Genomic DNA, 14,163 nt, shown 5'->3' on the forward strand with positions numbered 1-14,163 from the left:
ATGAGAAGAGTTTCTAAAAGCTCAAAGCACATCAACTGTTTTTTTTATTTCTTTTTAATAATAAACTACTACCTTTTGTTTCAATATATGTTTCCAGATAAATTATTTTTAAAACTCAAGCTTATTGACATGCAAGTGAAAAATTAGTATATTAATTTGATTTCCTTGTACTAGTTGGACGTGAATAATGTGACGCTTTTATCAATTGCTTCTTGAGTAGATAATCACATTGAATATCATAATGGGAAATAAAATTATTTTATAAAGCATATCACAATCGCTGATACAAATATATAAAAATACTTTGAAATAATTTTTTGAGTAAATTCCGCATACGTTCGGTGTTGGCGTCCCTTTTTTTTTGGGTTACTTGGGATAGCAAGTCTCTTTTGTCCCAAAAACCCTTCCTTTTTGAGATGGAATTTAGTCCGTTCCAAATAACACATCCCAAACAAACTAATTTCTTGTAGTGGTGTGCCTTTGTTTCAACGTTCTTTGCAGTTTTTGGACAAGTCTATTGACAATAGGGAAGGGGGTTAGCAAACTAAGTTTGTTAAATATAACTAAAAAACCTTCACAGTGGGCTTTATTTGCAGCAACATAACTGGACTTGATATGCTATATTGAAAAGTATTAGAGCAGCTTAAATTTAGGAGCCTTGTATGAGAGAGAAAGTTGCGGGTCAAGTGATGCAAGGACAACTTTAGGTGGCGGCTTAGTTTTAGCAACCAATAATTTTCAGTTGGCAAATGTGCCTTTTCTTGACATTTTTAATAATTAACATACCCCTCTTCACTTTAACACTGGAATATGGAGAAAGCCCACTTCCAATAAATAACAAAAATCAAACTACTCAACATCAAACAAAACAATCAACTCAGCAAATTCCAATTGAGAAAAAAAAAAAAAAAAAAGCAAAACTTCCCAAATAACAACATTTGCATTGAAGCCTGCTCCTTAGTTCCACCATGCAAAGAAACATTTCTCTCCATTCAAATCTTCCAAATAAACACACAAAATACCCCTTTTAGGATTTTAGACTTAAGACAATTAGGCTGAACCAGTAACAACAGCCACTCCACAAACTGGTTTATCCCTTGAAACCTCACATCTGGGTATATGCAACCTATCGAGCACTTGTTGCCACACCTCCATAGCATAAGAACAAGCACAAAAGCAGATAATCATTTGTGCTCTTGTCTCCAACAGGTAAAGAAATTTTAATTAAAGCAGTTTTGAGTACTTTACCTATATATGCGATGTCTTGCTTTAAGTTACCCCATAAATTTGTAATTCAATTCTGAAGCATGTTCGTAGCTTTTGGTGGGGTAAAGAGGGTGATTCTGCCAATATCAATTGGGTTAAATGGGAGCTTTTATGTGACACCAAAGAGGAAGGGGGGTTAAGATTTCGCAATTTTGAGGCCTATAATGATGCTTTATTAGCTAAGCAGGGTTGGAATTTTCTGATTCACCAAAAGGGGATGGCTTTTAAAATCTTTAAAACTAAATATTTTCGCAATTGTTCCTTTTTGGAAGCGCAGTTGGGGTCCAATCCTTCTTAGGCTTGGCGCAGTATATGGACTACTTAATCTCTCATTGCTGATGGTTCTAGATGGATAGTGGAGAATGGTTATTCTATTCACATTTGGAATGATTGATGGGTCCCTGGTGTACCTGGTAAGCTTTTACCATCTCCTCATTTAGTGGCTCCTAATTTAGTGATGGAGTTATTTGATTCTCAGCGGATTGGTTGGGATGTGGATTTACTTCATTTTTTATTTCAGTCACCAATTGTAACCGTTATTCTTGGATGTAGTTTCAGCATCTTTTCTAGGGAAGACAAGTTGGGGTGGGATGGCGAGCCCAATAGTGAGGTTTCTGTGAAGTCAGCCTATTATTTGGCTAATCAATTGGGGCGGCAGGGCGAGGTCCGGTCCCAGGATGCTTCATCTTTTGTGCCTAACCAAAACTTTGTTTGGAGTACCCTGTGGAAATATAAAGTTCCTCCAAAATTAAAGCAGTTTCTGTAGAAATGTTGTAAACTTGCTTTACCAGTTCGACAACTTCTTCAGGTCTATGGGATAGTTGTTGAGGTTGTGTGCCCCAGGTGTGGTATTGAGGAAGAGTCCATGGAACATATGCTTTTTATTTGCCCTCATTCTATCCAGATTTGGAAATTATTGCCTTTAAGGTTTGATTTTATGGTAGAACCCCCTTCCTCATTTACGAATTGGTGGATGACATTAGTAAGGAAGTCGGCGTCTAAGGATGAGGGTCAGGATGTGTTGGGTCTGGTGGCCTACTGTTGCTGGGGTATTTGGAAGGCTCGGAATAAGTTTGTTTTTGACGGGCAGCTTTCTGATCCTTCTAGGGTTGTTTTGCTGGCTTGCTCTTCTTTTTGGGAGTTTAAGGAAGCCTCTTGTTCCCTAACTCTCACTTTGACCTCTTATAAGTATGGTCCTGATTCTGCTTTGTTTTCCCATCCTTCCCCTTCCCGTTGGTTACCACCAATAGATGGTATTGTTAAATGTAATGTGAATGCTTCATTTTCATCTTTTACCCAAGTTGGGGGTGGGGGTGCTATTTTTCGGGATTCTCGTGAAATCATTCTGCAAGCGGTGATTTTTTCTCCTCTTTTGGCTTGTAGTGCTATGGCCGAGCCTATTTGTTTTCGTAAAGCGGTTATGTGGGTTTTATCTTCTCCTTATATCCAGGTGTGGTTTGAATGTGATTCGTTGTTGGTGGTCCTGGCGGTGAATAGAGTTGCTTGTGGACCTGTTGAAATTCATTCCATTTCGTTTGATGTTCAAGTGGCTCTTATGCGATTCTCCTTTTCTAGACTTAGTCATGTCCTTAGACATGGTAATGGAGCCGTTCACGCTTTTGCCCAGCTTTCACACCAGCACATTCAAGATGATTTTGCTATGGTTCATATTCTTGGTGATATTCTTGACCTGGCAGCCAACGATTGTTTGTTTTAATTGCGCTACTGTTGTTTGTTTGCGAGGGTAAAAAAAAAGAAAAAAAAAGAAGAAAAAACTCAAGCTTATAGACATGCAAGTGAAAAATTAGTATATTAATTTGATTTCTTCATACTGATTCGGACCTAAATAATGTGACATTTTTATCAACTACTTCTTGAGTAGATAATCACATTGAATATCATAATTCATTTTATGAATCATATCACAGTCATTGATACAAATATATAACTTGGAATAATTTTTTAAAATAAATTGCACAGATGTTCTATTAGGTTTGTGTTAAAGACAACTCATCTACAACTTATGCATCTTTTAAACAATGACAGCTCCAAGTTTGTTAAATTGAACAATGACACCCCAAACTAAGGAAAAAAGTACCTTATTGCCCTTTAACTTGTGAATTGACTTATTCGAATTATAAATTTACCCTTCTCAAAGCATTTTAATGGACAAATTAACCTCCTCATTTCTAAACCACAAAATCTAGAACCTAAACTCCATTACCACTACCACCACCCACGACCACCACCATTGATGCCAATACCACTCCAACACCTACTGCTAAGAAGAAAATAACCGCCGCAAAATCCTCGGGTTTTGCACCATTGAGTCCCAGTCCAGCACCCCAGTTGCCGAAACCAATCCATTGTTACAAATTCATGTAATGAAGTTGATGTTATGTGCAACTTTATAATGATTTCATCGCACGCAACAAAAACATCTAAGTTCCATCACATTGAACATACATAAAGTTTCATTTAGAGTTTAGAACAAATATAAGTATCATAAATCTACGTTGATGTGCAATCTAACTATTGATTCATGCTACCTCTTGCACGTGTATTATTTATAGTGGCAATAATTGTGGTAGCAATTATTAAGAGCCACAAATAAGCTACCTCTTAAAAAGGTGTGTTCATATTACTAAAGAACAACCATAATCAAATGTATCAACAATGGCATAAAGCTCTAGGACTCGGCAACAGTTATTTTGGCGTCAATGGTGGTGGCAATGGAATTTGGGTTTCAAATTTTTGTGATTTGAAGATGAGGAGGTTAATTTTGTCCATTAGAATGCTTTGAGGATGTTAAAATAGTAAAATCATAAATCAAATAAGTTAATTCACAAGTCAAAGAGTAATAAAGTACTTTTACTTTACTTTAGGATGTCACTATTTAATTTATTAAGTTTAAGATTGTCATTGTTAAAAAGATGCCTAATGTGTAAATGATTATCTTTAATCCAAATTGAGGGAATGTCATTGCCTTTACCTAATTTTTAAATAACAACGTGTCTAATTTTCTAATGTGACAAAGTAGATAATGGAGTCTTATTTTAAAATATCTTGGAGTGAATGGCTGAGAACTTGGAAGTACTAAAATATGTATATATGTTACTTATATTACATGAGATGTCATTGGTGTGACATTAAACAGTAAACCCACATGGGCCGCATCAGGCCACATCCACGACAAAAATAATCCAAAAATGTACGTTTCGCTTTAAGATTTGTATCTTTCCATTACGATGTTGCTAACGTGATGTTGTCAATTGTGTGCGACATTTAAATTGAATCTTACAAATTTTTTTTAGTCAAATTGAATCTTAATTTTAAGTCAATTTTTATTTTTATTTTTTTAAACCACCGCAACAAATTCAGAGCACTGTTTAACTAGAAACTACAACAATAACTAGAAAATTAGCTGTTTGATTAGAAAAGATCTAGCATTGTTTTAAAAAAATTAAGGTGTTTTTTGCTAACAAATTTAGATACTAAACAAAGAATTTTTTTTAATGATTTATGAATTTTAAATAAGACAATTTTACTCTTAAAATATTCAGCTTCATAATAAATTCAAGATTACATTTAGCACTAAAACTTTATGCTGATTAATATTTATTTTTGTCAAACAACGCCCAAGAAAAAGCATGTTAGTTTTTTAATAGGTACAGAAGAAGAAGATAATCATATTATTAGAAAGTCATAATTGATTATTCGAAGCATGGGTATGGATTAATATAGTCATAATAATAATGCAATTGGATCAAACTAATGAACGTAGGTACCCTATAGGTACAATTATTGTATAAATTGTAGAGCCTCAAACAATATTTGGTTCTTTCCAACCCATTTGCTGGAACAAAAGGAAAGGAAGGGAAAAAGAAAAGCAGATTCTCACTTCACATGCTATGCTTTAGCGTGTTTAGTTTGTTTTGGCTGTTTCTCGGACCAAACTGATTTGATTTTCTATAGCTTGATGATTACGTTAAGTAAGGCAGATTTAGTTCGGTTAATATCTATCTCAATATCATCGTATTTGAATTATATGCCAACATTTTGTTATACTCATCGAGTCGACAATCCATTTAGTAACACAAATATAGTGCATGCAGCTCACCACAACAAGCACTATCCCACAATTATTCACTAATTCAGTGAACCTATCAGGCTATCGCTACTCTTTTCAAAATGTACTGATAAAATTTATTTTCCTTTTCCAATTTCGGAAGATGAACAGCTAAAAAATTCATCTAATTAGGAAGTTAGGAAGTGACACGTGTATCGACAATGCTCAAATATCAAATTGTATTACCATGAACAATCCATTTCCAGCTATTACACGTGTGGGCCTCTCTCCTAACATCAGAATAATAGGATTCCACTTACAGGGTCCACCAACAAAGGTACTGCTCAATAATTGTGTGTGTGTGTGAGAGGTTGGACAATCGAACCCAAATCCTTTGTTGCAGTGCTGTTGTTACGTGTTTTTTTAAGTGGACTTAAATTACTTTTTAACAAAAAAAAACAATTTGTTTAACACGAATTAAGGTGCGATGAAAGACCAAAAGCGTTACAGCAAAGGATATTAATTCGAAAATCTTAAACTAACTCATATAGGTACAACATGTAAGACTAAAAAATATAAAATAAAATAAAAAAAAAGAGAGAAAATGAAAAGCAAATGGAAAGAACTGAGAGAGAAACGGATAAGCATGGAGAAGTTCAGTTCCATCCCAAAAAAGAACATTTGGGCCCTTGTCATGTTGTTTGGGGTCACTGTTTATATGATATAAGTATGTGTGTATATGTGTGTATATATATATATATGTATATATATGTCTGCCTCATGGGACTGTAGTGGTTTGTTTTGAACTAAGCAAGCTACACTATATTCTTTATACATTTATATCCTTATCAATACTATATATCCAAGATATTGTCATTGGATAGACTAATAGACCAAACAAAAAACATAAAAAAAGGGGGTCAAAAAGTCCATCATTTCTTATCTGAGATTCTGTTCTTGTGGTGTGTGATTGGGAACCAAAAAGATTATCTAAAGCTGCTTTCTCCCCCAATTGTTTCAGAGCATCTTCTCAGAGAAATATGCATGTTTGCTCACTTCTCCAAACAACCAAATGATGAACAGTAACTTCTATGCAATCTGAAAAAAGAAAAAGGGCTTTTGTATCATGCGAGACTACTGAAAACAGTATCATCTGCCACCTCTTCACTTCCACTGCTCAGGTAAAGGACTTGAACCAACTCTTTCAAAAGAAGATGGTAAAATCCCGTGACGGGTCGAGTAGATATTATTTATTTTGCACACTCGTTGTTTTTTATTTATTTTTTCAGCAATTTCTTGGGCTTCACAACCCATATCAGATTTATCATTTAAGCCTTTTTGACAAAAGAAATGTTGATTGCTTTCTGAAGTATGAAGAGAATCAACAAATGCAACCTTAACCGACCATTATTAAAACAAGTAGAAGAACAAAAGATTAGAAGGGCACAAACATGCTTAATTAATTTCTAGTAGATCCACAGTGAAACAGAATTACGATGTAACAGAGATTTGGGGACAATTATTTTTAGGATAAATGTGAAGTGAAGCACTAAAAAGAGTTCACTAATTAATTAATACAGCAGAGTCACACGGTCTAATCCACTGTGAATTTCTTGTTACCCACTAAGCAAAAGAATCAAGAACAGAATCGGCATTGGCTGGAGCCTGGTTGAGCCTGTCTCTACGCAGGCCTGGTCCTCTTGTGACCGGCTTTTCCGTCCGGTTTTAAAGCACCACTCGAATCTCCTTCGGACGAAACATCCATGGACTTGGTGAAAGAAGTTGAAAGATCTGCGTAGAGGTCAACCACCCTCTTGATGTTGTTGTTGAGCTCCCTGATCAGACCCACATTCCTGCTGAGGTTGTCCGGGATCTTCGACTCGTGGTTTTGATTAATCTCATTGATTAACAACCTGTTCTGATCCAATATGTTCTGAACTTGAACAAAGTTCTTTTGAAATGTCTGTAACACCTTCCCGTCTAATTGACTGCCATTGCCTAGTCCTGAAAATGTGTCCCCCTCCATTTCTAAGCAAATCAAATTCAATTAAATCAAAGCCAGTCCTGCACCACTTAAAAAGAACAATGAAAAATATATTTATTAAATTATAAAATTAATTTAATTTAAATAATACTAATCATCATGTCTCTATTTTGGCCACATTAACAAAATAACAAGACAAAACATGATAAGTTTTGGAATTATTTTAAGATATTAAGCATAAGAGACAAGGTCTGAAACTAAGAAATTAATCATGACCCTTCCATGGATTCTTCTTTTCATATGAAAATCATGTAACAAACAAGTCTAATAATAATAATAATTAATAACAATAATAATAATTGTAGTTATTATAATTATTATTTGGGGTATGATGAGATGTAAAAAGCAGATCCCATTTTCCATAAAAGGGAACCTTTTTCATATGTACTCAGAAATTCACACCTAAAGCTTAAAGTTCAGAGTTTCAAAAGAAGAATCTTAAGACCCCAAAAACAGTCAATGATGCAGAGAAGGTATGGCCAGAAGGTACTGCTACAAAAACACCATTTTTATGTACATATATGGCCACAAGGGTAGTGCTACAGGGTCACCATTTTTATCAACATATACATATTATATACACGTGTATGTGTGTATAATGCATGTATATATATGTATGTCAGCAACCCATTACAAACAAAAAAAATAAAAACATGTTTTACTTAATTAAAATTCTGGAAAATTGGGAATCTAAATGTTCATACTTTGCTTTAAAGATTGCAGTTGGAGAAGCATAAAATCCGAAAATATGAAAGTAGAAAATAATTTAATAAACATATGGAATCCATTGAATAGTAAAACCATAAATTAAAAAGAATAAAAATCAAGTAGCATTTGAACATCATTAAAAAAAATCGTGGGAATTCAGAAAAAATAATGTATTTATATATTGAAAAAATAAATGCAAGAACTGGATGGGATCAACTTTTGAGTTCATTAAGATTCAGCAAACCTATCAACTCAGAAACTCATACAACTCCAAAATTAGAAACAGGATTAAAAAAAAAAAAGATATTAATTATTTTACAAAGTCGTCACTATATATTTATATATATGACTGTGTGTGTATATATATATTGTTACCGTACCTTGAAAATCTAGGAACATTTCTCTGAGGAGAAGACACCGATTGAAAGAAGGAGACGAGGAATTCCCGAGGAACAGTGGAAAAGATCGGCGATTGAATCGAATCTCCGGAGGACCCTGAATTCTGAATTTTAGAGAGATAGAGAGAGAGAAGAGAGAGAGAATATGTAGATTTGACAGTCACGCTCCGACCCACCCCTGTCTAAAATATATTTCTCTCTCCTCTTTTCCACCTATCTGTTAGTTTGTAATTTATTGTTCATTTTGTTCCATTTATTCATTCAGTGGGTTCTACTTGTGTACACCTTGCTCAGATCCAAAGGGTGAATTATTGAGAAATTTAAGCGTCCACGTGGCACGTTTTTAATGTTGTGTATACTTTTCAAAGAGCAGGTCCCACTTATAGGATAAATCTACACCTTTGGTCCGACTACATCTCGATCCAAGATGTGGATAGGATGATTCTTACATAATTTATAGGTGGAGTAATTATTTATTTTACTTAATGTAACGATGAGACGGTATAATGGGAGGTTATAAATACTCTATCAAAACATGTATGTTATTTATTTATTTTTATTTATTGTTACTTTAATTATTTTAATGAAGTGGTTCTAATCATCTATTACACCGCCTTGTAATAAATTATTTCTTCTAATCATTAATTTTTTATTTATTTATTTTCATGGCTCTAAAATGGTAAATGTGAACGTATCATTACTCTTTATCGTCATCTTTAAATCAAAATGGATTCAAACACTTGAAACTTTAGGTGGCATATAATGTTTGAAATATGAATCTTGTTCTTAATATAGTGTTTATTTATTGCTTCTGATAATACTATATGCATCATTAGATGTATCCTGCAATCTCACATGTTTATTTTATAGGATTAACTTATGTATGTATGTGTGTGTGTGTATATATATATATATATTTATGAATCATTATATGTATTGTGAAGCTTTACATGTCTCTTATGTGTCATTTTATTTTGTGCCGATAAATCTATTAATTTTAGTTTGTAGATCATGTTGGTTTTCGATTGAATGTATTTATTTATGACTCCGAAATTGTGTTTTTAAGCTTATTGATTATTTCAAAATTATTGTTGGAGGCTAAACAAAGTGATATTAATTATTAGTTATTATGTTTTTTATTCTATTTTTTTTTTTAGAGATTTTGGAGAGAATTTATTTTTTAAGTTTTTTTATCGTATTAAAATTTTTTTATTATAAATATGCATGTACGCAGATTTTACTTTTGATAAAAAAACATTTCATATTACTTTATCTTTAACCATTCAAAGATACCTTTATTCTTTCTGGTCGATTCAGAGCCTTCGCTTATGCCAAACTTAAGAAACACTAGTTACCCAAAATTACTTTATGCTGCAATAATTACTTTTCAGTTTTATTACACTGATTTAAAACTCATGACCCATTCACATTGACTGAGCTGTACCCTCAAACAGTGTAACAAGCACTTTCATGAGATTTGCGTTCAGTCAATTGTTACTTTTTACCACTCAAAAACTGATTCTGCTTTTGTAATTATTTACCATTGTAACAATTTAAGCCTTCCACTCTGTTTGGATTGGGGCAGTTGGAGGGAAAGGAAAGAAAAGGAAAGGGAAGGAAAGAAATGAGAATTTATTTGATAATTGTTTTTGGAAATGAGAAGAAATTTTTGTTGTTCTGAGTGGGATGATTTGGAACAAGACGAGATGTGAGCTGGTTAATTTCTATTTTTCTTCAAACAAACGAATTTATAATGCTATTATTTACTTTTATTTATTTCCCTAGTTATGAAAAAATGAGAAAGAGTTGGTATTATCTTCTCACTACCTTTATTTTCTTTCATAAATATATTATTATTATACTCAATATGGTTAAAATGAATTTGATTAAAATGGAAAAAAAAAAAAATTCTAAAGAAAGTCGTAGATCTATTAGTTTCAGTTAACGATTGGAGATTATGAAACTTGCATGGAAATTTTTTATTAACCTAGTTGATATTATCATATTAAATAGAATAGCAAGCCAAAATTGATTTATTTTAAAGGGTTGTCCATTTTTTTTTTTTTTTTCTTTGTTTCAAACAATAGATAATTAATGAATTCTAGCAACTAAGCAAACATAATAAATGGATTATTTCTTTATATATATGAATGTATATATATATGTGCGTGATATCTATTACGTGGGGCATTGATTTGGACGCATCAAGCTTCTACGGACAAAAATGTTTGATATGGTAGGTAGAGATTTTCCTCCCATTAAATCATCTACTGATATATGTTGCACATGCATCAAGGGTTGAAAAGTTACTAACCAAATATTCGGTAATCTTTTACCTCTTCATTAGTTTGTCCGATAATTTGAACATAAAAGTTATTTGAATGAAAAAATGACGATCAAAGGATTGGGAGGAAATTTAGGGTTTTTATTGTCCCACTTGTACTGTGGCGAGTTATGTGGGTGGAGGTGCCTGGATGGGTGCAAGGTATTGGCATGTTATTACACAATTCACGAGTGCATAATCCAAATCGTCTGAATGTGAAAAAAAAAAAATTGCAATATGTAGGTTTAACATCTTTTTATGACACAAAAATAAAGATGTTTTCATTATAAAAAGTGAAAAATGCAAAGATCTATAAAATTTTTATAAAGTTTTATTCCGCAACTCGTAGTACTTCTAGAGTCCACTTCTTCTCATAGTATGAGTGAAAGGAAAAATGTAAAGACTATCATTGAAGCAGCCCAACCAAGACTTAAAGAAGTCTCTGGTCCCTCTAGGAAGTGGGAAAATGTAAAGACTATCATTAAAGCAGTCCAAACAAGTCTCCCGGAAGTCTCTAATTAGGGAGAGCTAAAAGTAGATAATATTGTGTTTGTGTAAGGTAAAGACTATTACAAATGATATCCCATTATATATAGGTTCAATATCCCTTTATAACATAAGGCGTTTTAAAGTTGTAATCGCAACTCAATCCTCTATCGTAACTAAAAGATAGATACGTGTTTTTGCTAAATGTATTATTGTGCATGATTCAAATGTAATTTAATAAAATATTTAAAATTATTCAGAATCAACTTTTATACGACATACTCCCTGCTTTTGAGTAAGAATAAATTTTTAATAATTATGATACTGTTGTGGCACAAGACTCATAATGAATTTACTGTAGACAGTCACATAGTAGATGGTTAATTAGTGAGATTAAATTCTCGAATTTAGGACTATATCATATAGTTTACTAGATACAACATCAATGCATGTATTGATGTATAACAACCCTAAGAAGAAGGTATAGACGTGTGGTTAATGTACGTTTTGAGTTGTTTCTGTCTACTACATTATAGTAACCACTAACCACTATTTGTTGAAGGAAAATTGCTCAATTAATGATTATAATGTTTGCTTCTATGGTACTCCATCTATCACGTGAAATCAAGGCTCCACATAAAATAGATTTTGGATATGCTCTTTTTTAATGTGAAAAAGACATTAGAGATGATTCGTACTAATTAGAGTGGTTTCGAGAAAGAGAGCCAAAACTTGTCCTTTTCAAATCTAAACTTGCTTTACTAGTCAAGAATATATATTAACAATAATTGTACTAATTTCAGTTTTTCTTTTTCTTTTTTTCCCTTATATTTTAAGATTTGATATATATATATATGTGTGTGTGTGTGTGTTGCTAACTATAAATTAAGAAAGTTATGCATCTTAATAAACATTTGTTTAATTTTATAAATTGTTCTAATGTAATTGAAAATTTTTTCCCTTGAAAAGTGTGCATAGATTTTTTTTTTTCATAACCCACTTAACAATGTGACATATATTTAACCTCAAAGGTTAGCTTCATTGAAAAAGATTTGAGTTTTGGTATTGTATGAAGTATCAGGTCTCAGTATTGATTCCTGTTCCTAAGTGCAAACATATATTTTGAAAAACAAGTTTGGAATAAACATACACAATCCTGAAATCATGTTACTCTATTTATTGTAGAAATAGTATTTATTTATATTATAAATTAAGTTTAAATTTTCTTTATTAAAAAATGTGATGATACTTATTTTTAATAGCCGACACTTTTCGTATGGAATTAAAGCAAATTAAAATGATGATAATATATTTTATATTTTAAATGTGAAAAAGTAGGTCAAGTCACCAACTTATAGGGTCACGGACGAAACTGGGATTTGGAATAAGGAGGGGCACAACTCTTGGTAAGCACCCATATGTACAAAGGCTAGTAACAAAAACTCAGGGAGGTATTTTGTGATATTACAAAAGATATATATATATATATAAGAACAAAAAAAAAAGTCAGGGCAGCTGCCCTGTGGGCATTAGCTGCGTCTATTATAGTCAAATATTATAATTTAATGATATAATTTTTATCTTTTAAAATTGAGAGTTTAAAATTAAAATTAGAGAAAAAAATGAGTGCAATAATTACTAATTATAATAATAAGAAGAAGAAGAAGAAAAAGAAAAATAGAACTAATGTTCACCGGGGCTCCGCCTGGCCCAATTCCGTCCGAGGATCTTCGTTTGGAATAGAAAAATAGAATGGAATTTTATCCGTCAAGAATTTATTACTAAAATTGTCTTTCAACAACCAGTTCTCGTCCAATGAGGTGTGGACGCGTTTAGGCTCGGGATATCTAGAGCTTCGAATCCGAGCCCCTCTCTCCAGATTCCAAAAGCAGCTGATTTGCTGCGAGGGTGGGACCCACAAATTAAAACTAGTGGGCGCGCTATCCAATGCCGATGTTGTGCTCCTGACGTAACCTGACGGCACTTAAAAACCTCCAATTTTGATATTTATAGGTCTATCCCTTGATTTGTCATCAAATCACCAACTGTCCTCTTCCAGGGACATGGATAGATATTGCACCTTCTTTGTCTCCATAACCAAACAAGCTAAATGACAATCCTCTCTCCTGTGTGCTGTGCTTTCTGATGCAACGGTGACACTGAAATCACCTCAAACACAAATTTACCTACTCGTATCAGTGATTTTTTAGTATGTCGGGAAAATATCTCATCCAACGGTCAAAACTTGTTGACAATTTGCATCTGAATTTTCAACCGTCAAATGTTTTCAACACTAGTACTTTTCATTTGAAATAATGTATTGGAATCATATTTTATGTTGAATGCACCCTATGTGAGACCGCACATGAGTCATATATACAAAAAGTTTATCATGATTAACCATTGAAAAATATCTCTTCTAACGGTCAAAAACCTGTTAACAATTCACATATGAATCTTCAACCGTAAGATGTTTTTAACGTTAATACTTGTCATTTGAAGTAATGTATTGGAATCATATTTAATTGCGTTGAATGCACCAACCAATATGATCATGTGTGACCGCACAAGTCATATATACAAAAAATTTATCACTTATGATCAATGTATTTTTTCTCTTAATTTGATTTTAGTTTTAGATCAATTATACAACATATATACATATATATTTTATATCGATAAAAAATACACTTACACGTATTTTTTATTTTTGCGCAGACTTAAATCCCTTATTATATGTTAGATTTCAAGGTCTTTGTCAAAATAATACAATATTTCTTACTTTGATGAAAATGGTATCAAACTATGGTTTATTGTCAATTAGTATCACTATACTAATCCCAACACTTATTGATCGTCAATTATTGGA

General features: G+C 32.7%; 2 protein-coding genes across 3 annotated transcripts; one reads left to right on the plus strand and one right to left on the minus strand.

The window, feature by feature from the left end:
• The first annotated feature begins 1,628 nt into the window (after positions 1-1,628).
• Positions 1,629-2,983, plus strand: LOC132278145 (uncharacterized). Its single transcript, XM_059779959.1, has 3 exons — positions 1,629-1,679; positions 1,787-1,975; positions 2,075-2,983. The coding sequence occupies exons 1-3, from the start codon at positions 1,629-1,631 to the stop codon at positions 2,981-2,983; spliced, it is 1,149 nt and encodes a 382-aa protein (XP_059635942.1).
• A 3,787-nt stretch (positions 2,984-6,770) lies between these two features.
• LOC132275981 (protein ELF4-LIKE 3-like) lies at positions 6,771-8,710 on the minus strand. Of its 2 annotated transcripts, none has more exons than XM_059777218.1 (2): positions 8,468-8,710; positions 6,771-7,399 (listed from the first exon to the last, which is right to left on the minus strand). In XM_059777218.1, the coding sequence occupies exon 2, from the start codon at positions 7,359-7,361 to the stop codon at positions 7,017-7,019; it is 345 nt and encodes a 114-aa protein (XP_059633201.1). In that variant the 5' UTR covers positions 7,362-7,399; positions 8,468-8,710; the 3' UTR covers positions 6,771-7,016. The 2 variants fall into 2 exon arrangements, with proteins under 2 accessions (XP_059633201.1, XP_059633200.1); XM_059777217.1 differs by having other exon boundaries at positions 6,771-7,407.
• Between the last annotated feature and the right edge of the window lie 5,453 nt (positions 8,711-14,163).

The sequence above is a fragment of the Cornus florida genome, unplaced genomic scaffold, assembly GCF_030987335.1.
Source record: "Cornus florida cultivar Cherokee Brave unplaced genomic scaffold, ASM3098733v1 CherokeeBrave_3.0.0_Hap2_Chr10, whole genome shotgun sequence".
Lineage (NCBI taxonomy): Eukaryota > Viridiplantae > Streptophyta > Magnoliopsida > Cornales > Cornaceae > Cornus > Cornus florida.